Source organism: Tamandua tetradactyla, chromosome 23 (assembly GCF_023851605.1).
Source record: "Tamandua tetradactyla isolate mTamTet1 chromosome 23, mTamTet1.pri, whole genome shotgun sequence".
Lineage (NCBI taxonomy): Eukaryota > Metazoa > Chordata > Mammalia > Pilosa > Myrmecophagidae > Tamandua > Tamandua tetradactyla.
In genome coordinates, this window is record NC_135349.1 from 20296249 (window position 1) to 20313402 (window position 17154).

The 17154-nt window shown below is 34.6% G+C and overlaps 1 protein-coding gene across 10 annotated transcripts in view; it reads left to right on the forward strand.

The window, feature by feature from the left end:
• LOC143667184 (olfactory receptor 4A47-like) overlaps positions 1–9047 on the forward strand; it is a 275202-nt gene extending 266155 nt beyond the window's left edge. For all 10 annotated transcript variants that reach the window (XM_077141112.1, XM_077141115.1, XM_077141113.1 and 7 more), the window contains one exon: positions 7347–9047. In XM_077141112.1, coding sequence (XP_076997227.1) covers positions 7391–8308 — 918 coding nt within the window. In that variant the 5' untranslated portion in view covers positions 7347–7390 and the 3' untranslated portion in view covers positions 8309–9047. The remainder of the gene's footprint in view (positions 1–7346) is intronic.
• The last annotated feature ends 8107 nt before the right edge of the window (positions 9048–17154 follow it).

Here is a 17154-nt window from a genome sequence, read left to right on the forward strand (position 1 = left end):
AGTTAAAGGTGAATGATAGAGATATTATCAGATCAAATAAAATACTCCTTGAAATGTCTTATTAACATTAAATGTTCTTAAGGACTGGAATGAACCCCTCTTCTACAATTCCTAAACTTTTCTCACCTGGCTTCAGAACTCAATGACCTTGAGCCTACAAAGCCTTGAAACTGACCTGTTTTTGGCTCTGATTTTCTCCAGATCAGTCCTGTTTAAAGAGTCAAATAATTATTTTACAATACACCTGAGGTCAGCAAACATACTGTCAGAGAGTGTTCAGATTTAATGGGTAATATTTGTTCAGAGTAGGTGTGTTGTGCAGTGCTTATGACCAGACAGTGGTATCAGGTTTCCCAGGTTTGACTGTGACCTAGGCATGTTTTAAATTTTTGTTCATCTGTTAAATGGCAGTAATTCTACTCATTTCATAAATTTGTTGGGCCACTTAAGTGGTTTATTATATGTTGAGTGTATATAAAACTGTCTGACACATAGTAATTATTAGGTAAGTTTTTTTAAAGGAAAAAATACTGAATGGTACTAATCCATTCTAGTTGAAGCAGATATGGGCTGATATCTCTTCTGAAAATCTCGGGGGCTCATTCTTTCTGAGTTAGACTGCTGAAGATGTTTTCCTGGTGCCTGCTTCCACAGGTGAAAAGAGTAACTTTTTGTATGAACAATCCTATGTGACACATTTTTTTTCTGTGAACTTCAGGAAAGGATATTATGGATATTTAGGGATTTTTTTTGCTTCACAGTCATTCAGTTTTATGGCAATCCTTGCTCATATGTACAATGAAATGATGTTACAAAATTTGTATGGTTATATTAAGTACTAATTGAACTAATGAGTGCAAAGATTCCAGGAGAATACTGGTATCAGTAAGTGCTTCATAATTGTCACATATTTGTTGCCTTCTCTCATTTCTCCATATGCATCCCATTTCTGATTCACTTTTTAGAAATGAATAATATTCATTACTTAATTGTATGCAAATATTACATTAGGAGGCCATGAGGAACTTCCAAAATTCTGTGAGAGAACTTAATAAAATTAATGCAAAATGGATGAAATTAAGCTCCAAATAATTTCCTAAATGGGAAGTTTACCTGAATCAAAATGAATTTATGAAATTCCCCAAAATCTAATGAAAGTTTCATGACAAATAAAAAATACTGCAGTATGATATTTAGTACTTTTAGGAAAAGCTATTTTTGGGAGGGCCACGGTGGCTTAGCAGGCAGAGTTCTGGCTTTCCATGCCAGAGACCCAGGTTCATATCTTGGTTCCTGTCCATGCAAAGAAAAAAAAAAGAAGAAGGCATTATTTTATGATGAGTTTTTGAAATACTGTTATTTTTTTCCAAAATAATTAATTGAAAGTTGGAAAAGTAACTTAACTTAGGTCAAAGAGCTGGAGAATATCTGAGGTTGGATTTGACTTTAGTATTTTGGATTTAGAACTTGCACAATTAAGCACCATGACATTTTTCAGAGTAAAGAACAGTTTCTAGTTGAGAGAGATTGGCAGCAAATAAATAAACATATTAATAAAACCAGATAGATTCAAATTGAAAAGTGTTACAAGAATTGAAACAAACGATAAGATAGAGAGGGACTCAGAGGCAGGGGACCTCTTTAGATTTTATGTTCAGAAGAAGGTCCAAAGTAAAAAAAAAGTACAGTGTTTATGTGCCCATGTTCAGAGATGAGAGATACTGATCTGAAGCAACATGATTGAAAATATTAGAGGGTTGTTTATGATTGAGGGAAGGGCAATGTTATTAGACCTCTATTCTGACTTGAAGATCATCAAAGAACTTAATCCATGTCCTTATTAATTCAGCTCACCTGAAATCATTATGAAGAGGAATCAAACTCAGCTGATAATCTTCACCCAGCAAATTTTGTCTTTTCTGGTGGTTGTTCTCTTTGGTGACATTTGAACTCTCCTTTGCAGTTAGCAGCATAGATTTCTGCCTTACCTCTTCATGGCCTGCTTTTATTTTAATTTCTGCCCTTTTTCATGCAAGAGCTCTTACATTCACTTGGAGCAGCTGAAATAAGTTGAGTGGCAGAAGTAAACTATCTGTTTAGCTAAATTTGCACTAAATTATAATTGATGTTTTTGTGGCAATAAGACTCTGCACAAACAGATTTCTTTGGTCTCATGCAGTACACCTCTCCCTTGTTCACTGTGTTCTAGTTACAATAGATCATTTCTTGCTTTCAGGCCTTTGTTTTTACTCTTCTTTCTTCCTTAAATGCTCCTTCTAGTCTAGATCTTCCCATTGGTTGACTTGTCATCATGACTCAGTCTATAGCACAAATACCCCATCCTTAGAGCACATTTCCTTAAACATCCATTGCAAGACAATTTTTTTATTTCCTTGAGTTACTCTCTATCACATCACCCACTACATTTTCTCTTCAATACTTTTGCAGTCTGATTTAGCTGATTTATTTGTTTATTGTTCCTCTCTTGTAGCCAGAGTGTAAACTCTTTGAAATTAAATGCAGGACCTACTTTTTGTTCATTACTGCATCTACAGCACCTAAACCAAAGCTTGGAACTGAGTAAATTAAATGCTTTACAAATGCTTACAGAATGATCATCATCTCCACTTAACCCCTTGAGAGTAACTGCACTTGTTAAAGACTCTTGTCTGTAATCCTTCTAAAATTGGAGCCATTACAACCTTGGTGACATCTGGAAATGGGGAATTTAAGATTGACTTGTTATATCCCCAGGTTGTTAGCTGAAGATGCAAAGTCATGTGTAGTTAGTTTAACTGAAAGGTATTTTTTATATGGAATTAAGTAGCTTAATGGTCTTTGGTAGGGCCATAGTCAAAGTTAAAGCTGGGTCATCTAGAATCACATGCAGAATCTCACCTCTGCAGGACTGGCTTGCTAAGGCACATGCTGCCAGTGCAGACACCAATCCTAGCTGCCACTTGTTGTATTAGGGTTCTCCAGGGACACAGAATCTACAGGTGGGGATGGGAAGCTTGAATGCCAGAGGCCAGGCTGTAGCTGGGAACTCAGATGGTTTTCAACAAACTCCCCAGGAAAAGCTAGCTGGCTGTAGTAGAGATGGACATTCTCCCTTCTAACTGCAGATATAGTTACTTCTCCTTATAAGACCTTCAACTGATTGGTTGCATCTTCCCTCGTTATTGAAAGCAGTCTCCTCAGTAGATTGTAGATGCAGTCAGCCATAGATGCACTCAACTTACTGATGATTTAAACCCACAAAGTATCCTCACAATAATCAGGCCAGTGTTTGCTTGATTAAATGACTATACACCACAACCTGACCAAATTGACATATGAACTCAATTATTACAGTTGCCCCTTGTCAACTTGGCAGTCATATACAGCTCCTTAAACCCTACTTAATCTCTAAATAAAAACAATAGATGTATTTCTGATTAACAATACACAACTGCTCTGCATAAAACCAGAAATGCATTAACTCTTTCTTCAGAAGAGGCAGCAAGTCCTAAAGTAATATTTACTTTGAACCTTGATACACAGTAATTTAAATATTATGACATAAAGTTAATGCAACTTATGTTATATGATAAGGGGATAAGATAGGGAAGAAAATAAAAATATTTGCTTAAGGCTTATATACTAAAATAATCATAACAAAACAAGGAAATATATTCATAACAATTATAGCCCTTGTTTCCATAACTGGTCATGTTTTCATAGCTCATGTTTATGACTACCCTCTTCCAGTACCCTTTCATTGCATGATATTTGTTTTGGCAGCTAGGAAAATAAAACATGGACCAAACAGGAAATCTGCTACCACTTTGCCTGACCTCAGAACCACCCTAGTCTGCTGAGCCCTCACAAGGACCCAGCCTAGTGTAACTTATTTCCAGTTCAAAGATTTGTACAGATACACCTTGTAGGAGGAACCTGAGTCACATGTCTATACCTTAGAAGTAAGGGTGACTGGGAAATGGAGGTCCTTGAACTTCATGTTTGGGAGTGAATTGGATGCTTGGAAGCTAATAGAATGTGCAGGGTGTGTTTGAAAAATTTGGGAGGCAGTCATCCACCCCTAATATTTACTATGGTTCATGTATGAAAGCTCATAATGCTTTTTATTTTATCCCATAGATAGTTTCATTCTACAAAACATAAGGACGTTCTTTTCTCTGTTTGCTTTACTCATAGGATAAAAAGCAGACATAAAGAACCACAGAAAATGAGAGAGCAGGACATTATCTTAGTTGATACCATAGAGTTATACTTATATTCATTCAAATTTTACTGAATGACTGCAATGACAAACATTGTCATTAGTTCTGAAACAAACAGATTGAATAGTCTTTTACCTTTGGGCACTAGAACAATGTCACATATTATTCAGTATCAATTCTCAAGAAACACTTCTCACTTAATTTTGAGCTGTATGATGAGACAGAGGATTTCCTTAATTAAAAAGAAAAGCCTCTCTAACTTTATTTACTCCCACTTTCAAAAAACATAAATAAAATTCAAATTCCCTGCCAAGCTTGTACTGCTAGCAGTACAGTGTAGGGTGTTTGTAACTTGTGTTTGTTCTATTTTCCTCATTTCCTATTTCTCTCTAGGCACATAGAAATTGATCTATGTTTTGATCTTTTGAAAGCTGGAGCTTTCCACATATAACAACCCCTCTTATGGTAACAACTTTTCATCTTTGTATCTCAGTTTAAATATCACCTTTTAAAACTGTCCTTATCTAACTGTTTCATTCACAGTAGCATCCTTCCCCTTATTTTCTGTCATGATTATGTTTGTTGCCTTAATAGCACTTACCACAAGCCTGTGATTGTTTTATTAAATCATTCCCTTGTTCATTGTTTGGTTCTGTTACAAGAATACAAAGCAAATGTAAGCAGGTTCTTTCTCTTGATTTTCTTTTTCTGTTTTATAAACTATTATATAACCAACAAACAGCACAGCACCTCACACAAAATAAGTCCTTGATACATTTTTTAAAATAATCAAAAATTGAATAAAGAATGCTACTCTATCTAAATTAGAGATAAAATTGTAACTAACCATATTTCAAGGCAGAATAAATTAGTTAAGAAGAAATTAAAGCTTATTTTAGTAAAGTGAGGAAATAAACAAGTTCATCTTCATTGGAACAAAGTGACTTAAATGCTATATCATTTTTGTCTGGCACTTATCTGATGGTGCTTCTGAAACTAGTTTCTTTTCTCCATTTACTCTTCTTGACCAGGGATGTGTGATTGTTCCAACAACATTTTTATATACAGATGCTCTTTTAAAGTTGTGTAGAAAACCCAAGTGAATATAATCAGGCAATTAGCAATCTTGGATACAGTCCAACTGTAAGACTCCATGATAAATATTGTGGTTAGAGAGATAAAATGTCCAGTGATGTTTGCTGTATTGGTGAGTAGACACTAATCTCTCAAGAACTTTTGTAACTATTTCAGGAGTTATTAAACTAACCAGAAAGCATGGTATTTTAAAAAGGTACTAAAAAAGGCACTGAATATCCTTTCATATTCTCAAGTATGGCTAGTTTGACCATACCAACAGAATAAAATAAGATGGGTAAGAAATTGGAATTCTAATTTTTGTTTTTGAAATTACTAGGAAAGGAGTTAATAGAAATTCTTATTTTCCCTGTTGGGTGATATCTTCTTTTGTAGATATGGTATATTTGGTTTTGATAAATTATCCTAACAATGGAATATTTTGGTTTTTCTGCTTGAATCATGGCATTTCTTTTTAAAAGTTCTATAGTCTAATTAGTAATTTTATGAAATATTCAGAAAGGCCTGTGGAGAAAATTGACAGACATAGTCATATGAAATCACAACTGTCTAAAAGAAAGAATGCAGCTGTTTTATTCTCTGTGGTGGTTCTGGGTTGGAAGATGTATTTCCAGGTATTTAGGTGTGACTTTAAATGCCCTCCTTCCATTTGTGTATAAGGCTCCAGAAGGGGAGACCTTAACCCTTAATAGGGGAAATCAGACCGTGCAATCATGTGAATATTTATTTCACAGACAACGATAACACTTGAACTTATGAGAACTGAAAAGTTGAAAACACTTCAACTGGCCATACTGGTGCTTTGAAATCAATCAAACTTAGATTTGAATTCCAGTTCCAGCCCTTAATAATGTGTGATTTGGGGAAAACTGAAATATTCTGAGACCTAGTGTCTTTAATTAAAATTTGAATAACAATATTTGAACTTTAAAAGGATGAATTGTGATATATTCAATGTGATATATAAAATATATCACAATAAATGCATATAAAATATGCGTAAGCATAGCATTTGGGCCATAGTTTTGCATAACAAATGATAGATGTTCTTACAGAGTTAGTATTTCTTTTCCTCTCATTAGATTATTTGTATGTCTATTTTAAATGAAATCAATGAAATGAAAAATTTGTTTTCTCATGAGGTTCAGGGGAATTCAGGGGAATATCAATTTATACATACTGATATGTAGTAATTGAAGCTTCAGTATATTATAACAAAACAAAGATTGATCACCTGTTTTTGTGCAAGCACCGTGCTATACATGCTTTCAAATATTTCAGTTCACTAAATATTCACACATATTCACTGATCTTATTTTACAAATGTGGAAAATTATGACTCAGAGTGATGGCTACCATTTATTTAAGATCTGGCAGCTAGATTTGGAAAATAATATAAGTATAGTGGTTTAGTAAAATGTTTTATTATAACACGATATTTGCATATGATAAATAATATATTCTATTTGTTCTAAAATTTGAGAGTGATAGACCTCTTGAGTAAAATAAAACTGTTTTGCTGTCTACTGGTGACATGTCTTATGTAAATACACAGACTTTGATCTAGAGTCTTCCTTTGAATTTTTATATCCACTCTGAATAAAAAATTAACCTAAATGAGCTCTTAAGTAGTAACCATTGTGTTTTTATAAATGGGGCACCATTTCTAGGAATTCCTTTCTCATCCACTCTTATTCTAGTCAATTCTCACTTTACATTTTTAACTCAGCAAAAGCATTGCTTCATTCAACTTTTTTGACCTTGGTTCAATTTATGTTCCTGAACCATACACCCTAAGCATCATAAGAATAACTTTTAAACAGCACTGATTATATTGGTCTAAATTAATCTGACCCAAAAATTATAAATCAAATCACTGAGGGTATGGGACATTGTCTTATTTAACTTGGTAACTAAATGTATATGATAAGAAGTTTTCATAAATAGATGCTCCATAAATATTTTAACTGAATGAATACATAAAAGTTTAGGCTTATAACTCACTAATTTTTTTTCACTGTTTTCTAGGTAAACTGTTTGGAAACCTGATCTCAGCATCTATACAGTAATAGATGGAACCAAGGAACAATGTGACTTACTTTGTTCTCCTAGGCTTCACACAGAAACCAAAGGAACAGAAAGGACTTTCTGTTATTTTCTTGCTGTTCTACATTTTGACTGTCATGGGCAACTCAGTGATTGTTGTGACTGTAACTGTCAGTAAGTCCCTGGATTCACCTATGTACGTCTTCCTTGCTGGCTTATCATTTATAGACATCATGTATGCCTCAGTATTTTCCCCCAAGTTGATTTTAAGCTTGTTCTTTGGACAAAATACAATATCCTTCCAAGCTTGTATGATCCAGCTCTTTATGGAGCACTTGTTTGCTGGATCAGAGGTCTTTTTACTCTTGGTGATGGCATATGACCGCTATGTGGCCATCTGTAAGCCTTTGCATTATCTGATTATCATGAGGCAATGGGTGTGTGTTATGCTACTAACAGTATCCTTGACTGTGGGACTTTTGCACTCAGTAATTCAACTTAGCTCTCTTTATGGGCTCACATTCTGTGGTCCCAACATCATTGATCACTTTTTATGTGACATGTACCCCTTATTGAAACTTGCTTGTTCTGATACCTATATTATTGGCCTCTTAGTGGTAGTCAATGGAGGGCTGATCTGCAGTATTGCATTTCTGCTCTTACTCTTCTCATACGGTGTCATTTTGCACTCTCTAAAAAACCTCAGTCAGGAAGGGAGAAGGAAAGCACTCTCTACCTGTGGTTCACACATCATTGTGGTGGTCTTCTTCTTTGTCCCCTGTACTTTTATGTATGCAAGACCTGCTAGAAACTTCCCTATTGACAAATTATTGAGTGTGTTTTATACAGTCATAACCCCCATGCTAAACCCTTTAATCTATACTCTGAGAAATTCAGAGATGACAAATGCTATGAAGAAGCTCTGGAGAAGAAAAGTCACATGAGTAATCAATGTCTGTGATCCTTGATGAAAAGTCTCATTTAGCTTTAGGGAACATCTCATTGGAACCCAAAAATCTCCATAAATCAGATGCACACTTTGTTTTTCTTCGAGGCATTTATCATAACAATAAAAAGAATTTACTCTATATTTGGGCTTTTGATGATTAGAATAAAAACTCTGTATTAATATCTAGCTTATTACTGTACCTAAAAAGATATAATGCATATATAATGATGAGCTAATATTTAACATGTAAGAATTAATGAAATTTTAAAGCATTATTTAAAACTTAATTTCTGTATTATCTATGTTAATTTTGTTCTCATTCTTAACTTTGTTTTTAGTTAAATTTTTGTCAATTAGATTCATTCTTTTTATTGCACTAGTTAAATTTTAATGCTATATTGATGGTCCTCTTAATTCAATTTCAGCTGCATTACATAAGATTGTTTTTAGTATGCAATGCATCACCTTTTTAAAATAAAAAAAATTGAAAGCACAATACCAATAAATAATAAAAAAGGATGCCATAAAAATGGCATAAAGGAAAATATAAATCTCCTATGAATCCTTAATCAAATCTCCCAGTGTGCTTACTCACAGGCAGTCACTGACTTTGTTTCTAAGATTTTTCAAGGATATTCTTTGGAAATAAAATGTATTCCATACATATTTGTGTTTATGTCTCTCTTTGTAAAAGTTTGCATTTTATTACTTGACATCTTGATGATATTTACATGCCAGTTCATAAAGAATTAATCTCCATGCTCCTCATACTGCAAAATACATCCTAGAGAGGTATGTCAAGTCACCACATACAGTTCTCTTGATGTTGATTCTAATATTTTTCTATGACAATAAATCTTCCATAAAGTCTATCATTCATATATGTGCAAGAATGGGTTTCTAGAATTGGAATTGTTGGGTCAATTTTAAAGTGTTTTAAATGTTGATGATGTTGACAGTTATTGTTAAAATGCCTTCAACTAAGGTTGTACCAAAAACACTCCTGCCCACAGCCTTCAATATCTGTCTACCCACGTTATTAACAACTGATGCTTGATGAATCTCTAGCATTTGACAGATGTTTTTCATAAATATTGCATTAAATTTGCACAGTTTAATTGAAATTCTTTAAATGTAATTGTATGAACATCTTTTCACATTGTCACAAATGATTTGTGTTTCTTTATTGGTGAATCATTTATCAAAGTATTTCACCTATTTTCTTTGATTTGTTGATTATTCCTTTATTAATTTTAAGCTAATTATATACTAAAAACATTTTTCCTTTAACTGTTATATATGTAATTATTATAGTTCAGGCTTGTGATCTATTTTTTACCTATTCTATTTTAGGCAGAAAATCATTGGTTTTGTAATTTTTTTTATAATTACATGTCAGACATTTTTTTTGTTTTGATATGTGTTTAGGTTGTCTATCCACAATTAATTTTTTTTCATGTTTCCCTTTCATTTCTTTATTACTACTATTTTTTATTAGAGAAGTTGTGGGTTTGTAGAATAATCATGCATAAAATACTGGATTCCCAAATACAAATACACCAACATATTGCATTGGTTGGAACATTTGTTACAATTGATGATAGCCCATTTTTTAATTAAAAATTTTTTTAAATACCAAAAAACACCAAACGCAAACATTCTTAATTTTGATCATTCCATTCTATACATATAATCAGTAATTCACAATATCATGACATAGTTGCATATTCATCATCATGATCATTTTTTGGAAAATTTGCATCTATTCAGAAAAAGAAATAAAAAGAAAACAGAAAGAAACTCATATATACCATACCCCTTACTCCTCCCTTTCATTGATCACTAGCATTTCAAACTAAATTTATTTTAACCTTTGTTCCTATTTATTTTTATTCCATATGTTCTATTCACCCATTGACAAGGTAGATAAAAGGAGCATCAGACACAAGGTTTTCACAATCACACAGTCACATTGTGAAAACTATATCATTATACAATCATCTTCAAGAAACATGGCTACTGGAACACAGCTCTGTATTTTCAGGCAGTTCCCTCCAACCTCTCTATTACATCTTGACTAACAAGGTGATATCTATTTAATGCATATGAATAACCTCCAGGATAACCTCTTGACTCTGTAATCTCTCAGCCATTGACACTTTATTTTATCTAATTTCACTCTTCCCCCTTGTGGTTGAGAAAGTTTTCTCAATCCTTTGATGCTGAGTCTCAGCTCATTCTAGGGGTTTTCTCAATTCCCTGATACTGAGTCTCAGCACATTCTATGATTTCTGTCCCACATTGCCCGGAAAGTCCACACTCCTGGGAGTCATGTTCCACGTAGACAAGGGGGGGGGGGGTGAGTTTGATTGTTGTGTTGGCTGGAGAGAGAGGTCATATCTGAGCAACAAAAGAGGTTCTCTTGGGGGTGGCTCTTAGACCTAATTTTAGGTAGGCTTGACCTATACTTTGTGGGGTTGTTTCATATGAACAAACCCCAAGACTGGGGGGTTAGCCTATAGCTTTAGTTGTCCACACTGCTCATGAGAATATCAAGAATTCAGCTTGGGGGAATTGAATTTTCCCCCTTTCTCGCCATTCCCCAAAGGGGACTTTGCAAATATTTTTTTATTCACTGTTCAAATCACTCTGGGATTTATCGGGGCATCACTCTGGACAAACCAACAAAATCTCATGTCCTACTCAAGGTTCCATGTACTTATGGTGTTCAATTAAGCTGTCTACATAAATTATATTAGGAAATGCACTAGTCAAAATATAAATTTTGTACCAAATAAACATTTTTGCTTTAGTCTCACGCATAAGTTGAAATTTTAAAATATTAATTATCATCTATTTTTAGCACCCTGAAGTAATGACATTCCTTTGTTCTTTCTCATGCAAAAACATTTTTAAAATTTGCACATTTAGTCACTATGATTATACACTCTAGGCATTCCTAGATTATATGATCTGTCTTTATTGTCTATCTTTCTTTCTAATTTCGTTTGTGCCCCCAGTCTGCCTCCCTCTATCATTCTCACATTCAGTTTCATTCAGTGTTTTAGCATAATTGTATAACTGTTAGGTAGTGTTGTGCTGTCCATTTCTGAGTTTTTACATTCAGTCCTGCTATACAATCTGTATCCCTTCAGCTCCATTTACCCAATATCTTACCCTATTTCTATCTCCTGATGGTTGCTGTTACCAATGAAATATTCCACGTTTATTCACTAATGTCAGTTCATATCAGTGAGACCATACAGTATTTGTCCTTTTGTTTCTGGCTAATCTCACTCAGCATAATGTCTTTAAGGTTCATCCATGTTGTAACATACTTCATAACTTTTTTCTGTCTTAAAGTTGCATACACAGCTTGTTTAGCCACTCATCTGTTGATGAACATTTTGGTTGTTTCCATCTCTTCGCAAATGTAAATAATGCTGCTATAAACATTGGTGTGCAAATGTCTGTTTGTGTCCTTGTCCTCATGTCCTCTGAGTAGATACCTAACAATGATATTGCCAGGTCCTATGGCAACTCTATATTTAGCTTTTTGAGGAACCGCCAAACTGCCTTAAACAGCAGTTGTACCATTTGACATTCCCACTAACAGTGGATAAATGTGCCTCTTTCTCCACATCCTCTCTAGCACTTGTCACTTTCTGTTTTATTAATAATGGCCATTCTGGTGGGTGTGAGAGTATATCTTATTGTGGTTTTGATTTGCATTTCTCTAATATGCAGGGAAGTTGAGCATCTCTTCATGTGCCTTTTGGCCATTTGTCTTTCCTCTTCTGAGCAGTGTCTGTTCAAGTCTTTTGCCCACTTTGTAATTGGGTTGGCTGTCTTTTTGTTGTTGAGTTGAATGATCTCTTTATAAATTCTGGATACTAGACCTTTATCTGATATGTCGTTTCCAAATATTGTCTCCCATTGTGTAGGCTGTCTTTTTACTTTCTTGATGAAGTTCTTTGATGCGCAAAACTGTTTAATTTTGAGGAGTTCCCATGTCTTTCTTTCTTTCTTCAATGTTCTTGATTTGGGTGTAAGGTCTAGAAAAGCACCTCCTAGTATAAGATTTATAAGATATTTCCCTATATTTTCTCCTGACAGTTTTATGGTCTTAGATTTAATGTTTAGATCTTTGATTCATTTTGAATTAACTTTTGAATAGGTGTGAGATATGGGTCCTCTTTCATTCTTTTGCATATGGATATCCTGTTTTCTACTCATCATTTATTGAAGAGATTGTTCTTTCCCACATGAGTTGGCTTGACTGCCTTATCAAAGATCAATTGTCCATAGATGAGAGGGTCTATATCTGAACACTCCATTAGATTCCATTGGTCAGTATGTCTATTTTTATGCCAGTACCATGCTGTTTAGACCACTGTAGCTTCATAATACATCTTAAAATCATGTAACATGAGACCTCCAACTCCATTTTTTTTCTTCTCAGGATACTTTTAGCTATTTGGGGGCACCCCGCCCTTCCAGATAAATTTGGTTATTGGTTTTTCTATTTCTGAAAATTAAGTTTTTTGGATTTTAATCGGTATTACATTGAATTTGAAAATCAATTTAGATAGAATTGACATCTTAACTATATTTAGTCTTCCAATCCATGAACACGGTATGCCCTTCCATCTATTTAGGTCTTCTGTGATTTCTTTTAACAATTTCTTGTAGTTTTCTTTGAATAGGTCTTTTGTCTCTTTACTTAAATTTACTCCTAAATATTTTATTCTTTTGGTTGCAATTGTAAATGGAATTCGTTTCTTGATTTCCCCCTCAGATTGTTCATTACTAGTGTATAGAAAAACAACTGGTTTTTGAATGTTGATATTGCAACCTGCCTCTTTGCTGTATTCATTTATTAGCTCTAGTAGTTTTGCTGTGGATTTTTCAGGGTTTTTGACATATAGTAACATATCACCTGCAAACAGTGAGAGTTTTACTTCTTCCTTTCCAATATTGATGCCCTGTATTTCTTTTTCTTGTCTAATTGCTCTGGCTAGAACTTCCAACACAGTGTTGAATTACAATGGTGATAGTGGACATCCTTGTCTTCTTCCTGATCTTAGGGGGGAAAGTTTTCAGTTTTTCTCCATTGAGGATGATATTAGCTATGGGTTTTTCATATATTCCCATTATTATTTTGAGAAAGTTCCCTTCTATTCCTATCCTTTGAAGCATTTTCAACAGGAAAGGATGTTGAATTTTGTCAAATGCCTTTTCTGTATCAATCGAGGTAATCATGTGGTTTTTCTGCTTTGATTCATGATATGGCACATTACATTAATTGATTTTCTTATGTTGAACTACCCTTGTGTATCTGGGATGAATCTTATTTGGCCATGATGCATAATTCTTTTAATGTGTCGCTGGATTCGATTTGCGATAATTTTGTTGAGGATTTTTGCATCTATATTCATTAGAGAGATTGGTCTGTAGTTTTCTTTTTTTGTAATATCTTTGTCTTGCTTTGGTATGAGGGTGATGTTGGCTTCGTAGAATGAGTTAGGTAGCTCTCCCTCCTCTTCTATTTTTTTTGAAGAGTTTGAGATTGTCTAATTTTTCTGGAGTCAAAGATGGTTGTTCATGCCTTTCTAGAAAGTTGCCCATTTCATCTAAATTGTTGTATTTCTTAGCATAAAGTTGTTCATAGTATCCTGTCATTACTTCCTTTATTTCTGTGGTGTCAGTGGTTATGTCTCCTCTTCCATTTCTGATCTTATTTATTTGCATCCTCTCTCTTCTTCTTTTTGTCAATCTTGTTAAGGGTCCATCAATCTTATTGATTTTCTCATAGAACCAGTTTCTGGTTTTGTTGATTTTCTCAATTGTTTTCATGTTCTCAATTTCATTTATTTCTGCTCTAATCTTTGTTATTTCTTTCCTTTTGCTTGCTTTGGGGTTAGTTTGCTTTTCTTTCTCTAGTTCTCAGTTAATTCCTCGATTTTTGCCCTTTCTTCTTTTTTTTTGATATAGACATTTAGGGCAATAAATTTCCCTCTTAGCACTGCCTTTGCTGCATCCCATATGTTTGATATGTTGTGTTTTAATTTTTGTTTGCTTCGAGATATTTATTGATTTCTTCTGTAATTTCTTCCTTGACCCACTAGTTGTTTAATAGTGTGTTGTTGAGCCTCCACATATCTGTGAATTTTCTGGCACTGTGCCTATTATTGATTTCCAACTTCATTCCTTTATGATCTGGGAAGGTGTTTTGTATGATTTCAATCTTTTTAAATTTATTGAGACTTGCTTTGTGACCCAGAATATGGTCTATCCTTGAGAATGATCCATGAGCATTTCAGAAAAAGATGTATCCTGCTGTTGTGGGGTGTAATGTTTGTATATGTCTGTTAAGCCTAGCTCATTTATTGTATTATTCAAATTCTCTGTTTCTTTATTGATCCTCTGTCTAGATGTTCTGTCCATGGATGACAGTGTGGAATTGAAATCTCCAACTATTCTGGTAGATGTGTCTATTTCTCTTTTCAGTGTTTTCAGTTTTTGCTGCATGTATTTTGGAGCATTCTGGCTTGATGCATAAATATTTATGATTGTTACATCTTCTTGTTGAACTGTTCCTTTTATTAATACATAGTGTCCTCCTTCGTCTCTTTTAAGTGTTTTACATTTGAGGTCTAATTTGTTGAATATTAGTATAGCTACTCCTGCTCTTTTCTGATTGTTATTTGCATGAAATATCTTTTTCCAACCTTTCATTTTCAACCTATGTTTATCCTTAGGTCTAAGATGTGTATCTTGTAGACAGCATATAGATGGATCCTGTTTTGTAATCCATTCTGCCAGTCTATTCCTTTTGATTGAGGAGTTTAATCCATTAAAATTGTGTTATTACTGCACAGTTTGTACTTTCTTCCAACATTTTGCCTTTTGGATGTTATATGTCATATCTAATTTTTCTTCTTTTTATCTTTACTGATAGTCTTCCTTTCTACACTCTTCTCCACACCTCTCTATCCTGTCGTTTTGTATCTGCCTCTAGTGCTCCCTTTAGTATTTCTTGCAAAGTTGGTCTCTTGGTCAAAAATTCTCTCAGTGATTTTTTTGTCTGAAAATGTTTTAATTTCTCTCTCATTTTTCAATGATATTTTTGCTGGATATAGAATTCTTGGTTGGCAGTTTTCCTCTTTTAGTAACTTAAATATATCATCCCACTGTCTTCTCACCTCCATGGTTTCTGCTGAGAATTCTACACATAGCCTTACTGGGCTTCCCTTGTATGTGATGGATTGCTTTTCTCTTGCTGCTTTCAAGATTATCTCTTTCTCTTTGACCTCTGACATTCTGATTATTAAGTGTCTTGGAATACATCTATTTGGATCTATTCTGTTTGGGGTACACTACACTTCTTGGATCTGTAATTTTAAGTTTTTCATAAGAGTTGGGAAATTTTCAGTGATAATTTCCTCCATTAGTTTTTCTCCTCCTTTCTCCTTCTCTTTGCCTTCTGAGACACTCACAACATGTATATTCATGCACTTCATATTGTCATTCAATTCCCTGAGTCCCTGCTCATATTTTTCCATTTTTCCTTATATTTTCTTTTGCTTGTTGGATTTCAGATGTTCCATCCTCCAGTTCACTAATCCTATCTTCTACCTCTTGAAATCTAATATTGTAGGTTTCCATTGTTTTTTCATCTCTTCTACTATGCTTTTCATTTCCATAAGTTCTGTGTTTTGTTTTTTCAGACTTTCAGTTTCTTCTTTTTGTTCATTCCTTGCCTTCTTTATATCCTCCCTCAATTCATTGATTTGATTTTTGATGAGGTTTTCCATGTCTGTTCGTGTATTCTGAATTAATTGTTTCAACTTCAGTATCTCACTTGAATTGTTGGTTTGTTCCTTTGACTGGGCCATATCTTCAATTTTCCTAGTGTGATTTGTTATTTTTTGCTGGCATCTATGCATTTAATTACTTTAATTAGTTTATTCTGGGGATTTTTTTCACTTCTTTTATCTAGGGTTTTCTTGCTGAGTGAATTTGCTGTCTGTCTGTGCTTTGATATTCAGTTCAGCTTTTCTGGACCACTAGCTTAGTTTTTATTTAACAGAGGAGAATTTTTCAGTTCTTGTTTTCTTGTTTCTTGCCCTACCTGTATGGTGCCTTCCCCCCACACACACCCTTAGGAGGGTCTACTTAGGTATTATAGACTCCAGCTGGATTTTCCCAGACCAAATGGGCCTCCTGTCAGGAGGAAAGAGTCACCTGCATCAGTTTTCCCTGAGGGTTAGACCCAGCAGATTGAAAGACTTTTCTGTGAAGTCTCTGGACTCTGATTTTCTTATCCTGCCCAGTATGTGGCACTTGTCTGCCTGCAGACCCCACCAGCATAAGGTGATATGGTACCTTTAACTTTGGCTGACTCTCCCTGCTGGGGACATGGTAGGGACAGTGGAGAGGTTGTTAGCTGGTTTTAGTGGCTTCAAATTACCAAGGCCTGGGGTCTGAATTCTTTGAGGGACTTATTCCACCTGAGTTGGGCCACACCCTCCCCTGCTGAAGGCACAGACTCCTGACAAGCCCTCAAACAAGCTTATTTTTGCCTATGCCTAGGGCAGTTGAAGCCTGAGAAGCCCTGCTGCTGTATGCAAAGGCAGTTAAGCCTTGTAGGAACACAGCCACAAAAACCTGTTTTTTTTCAGTCAGCCCTGACCCCTTGGTGCTGGGGTAAATATCAGTGACCTCTGCTTTGACCAGGTCACCTGAGCTTGTGTCCTATTTTTAGTTGTCAGAATTTGTTAATTAATTCCCCAATTGGTGTTTGGTTGGGCTCAGCCCCTGCTGCTGGTAAAGTTCATT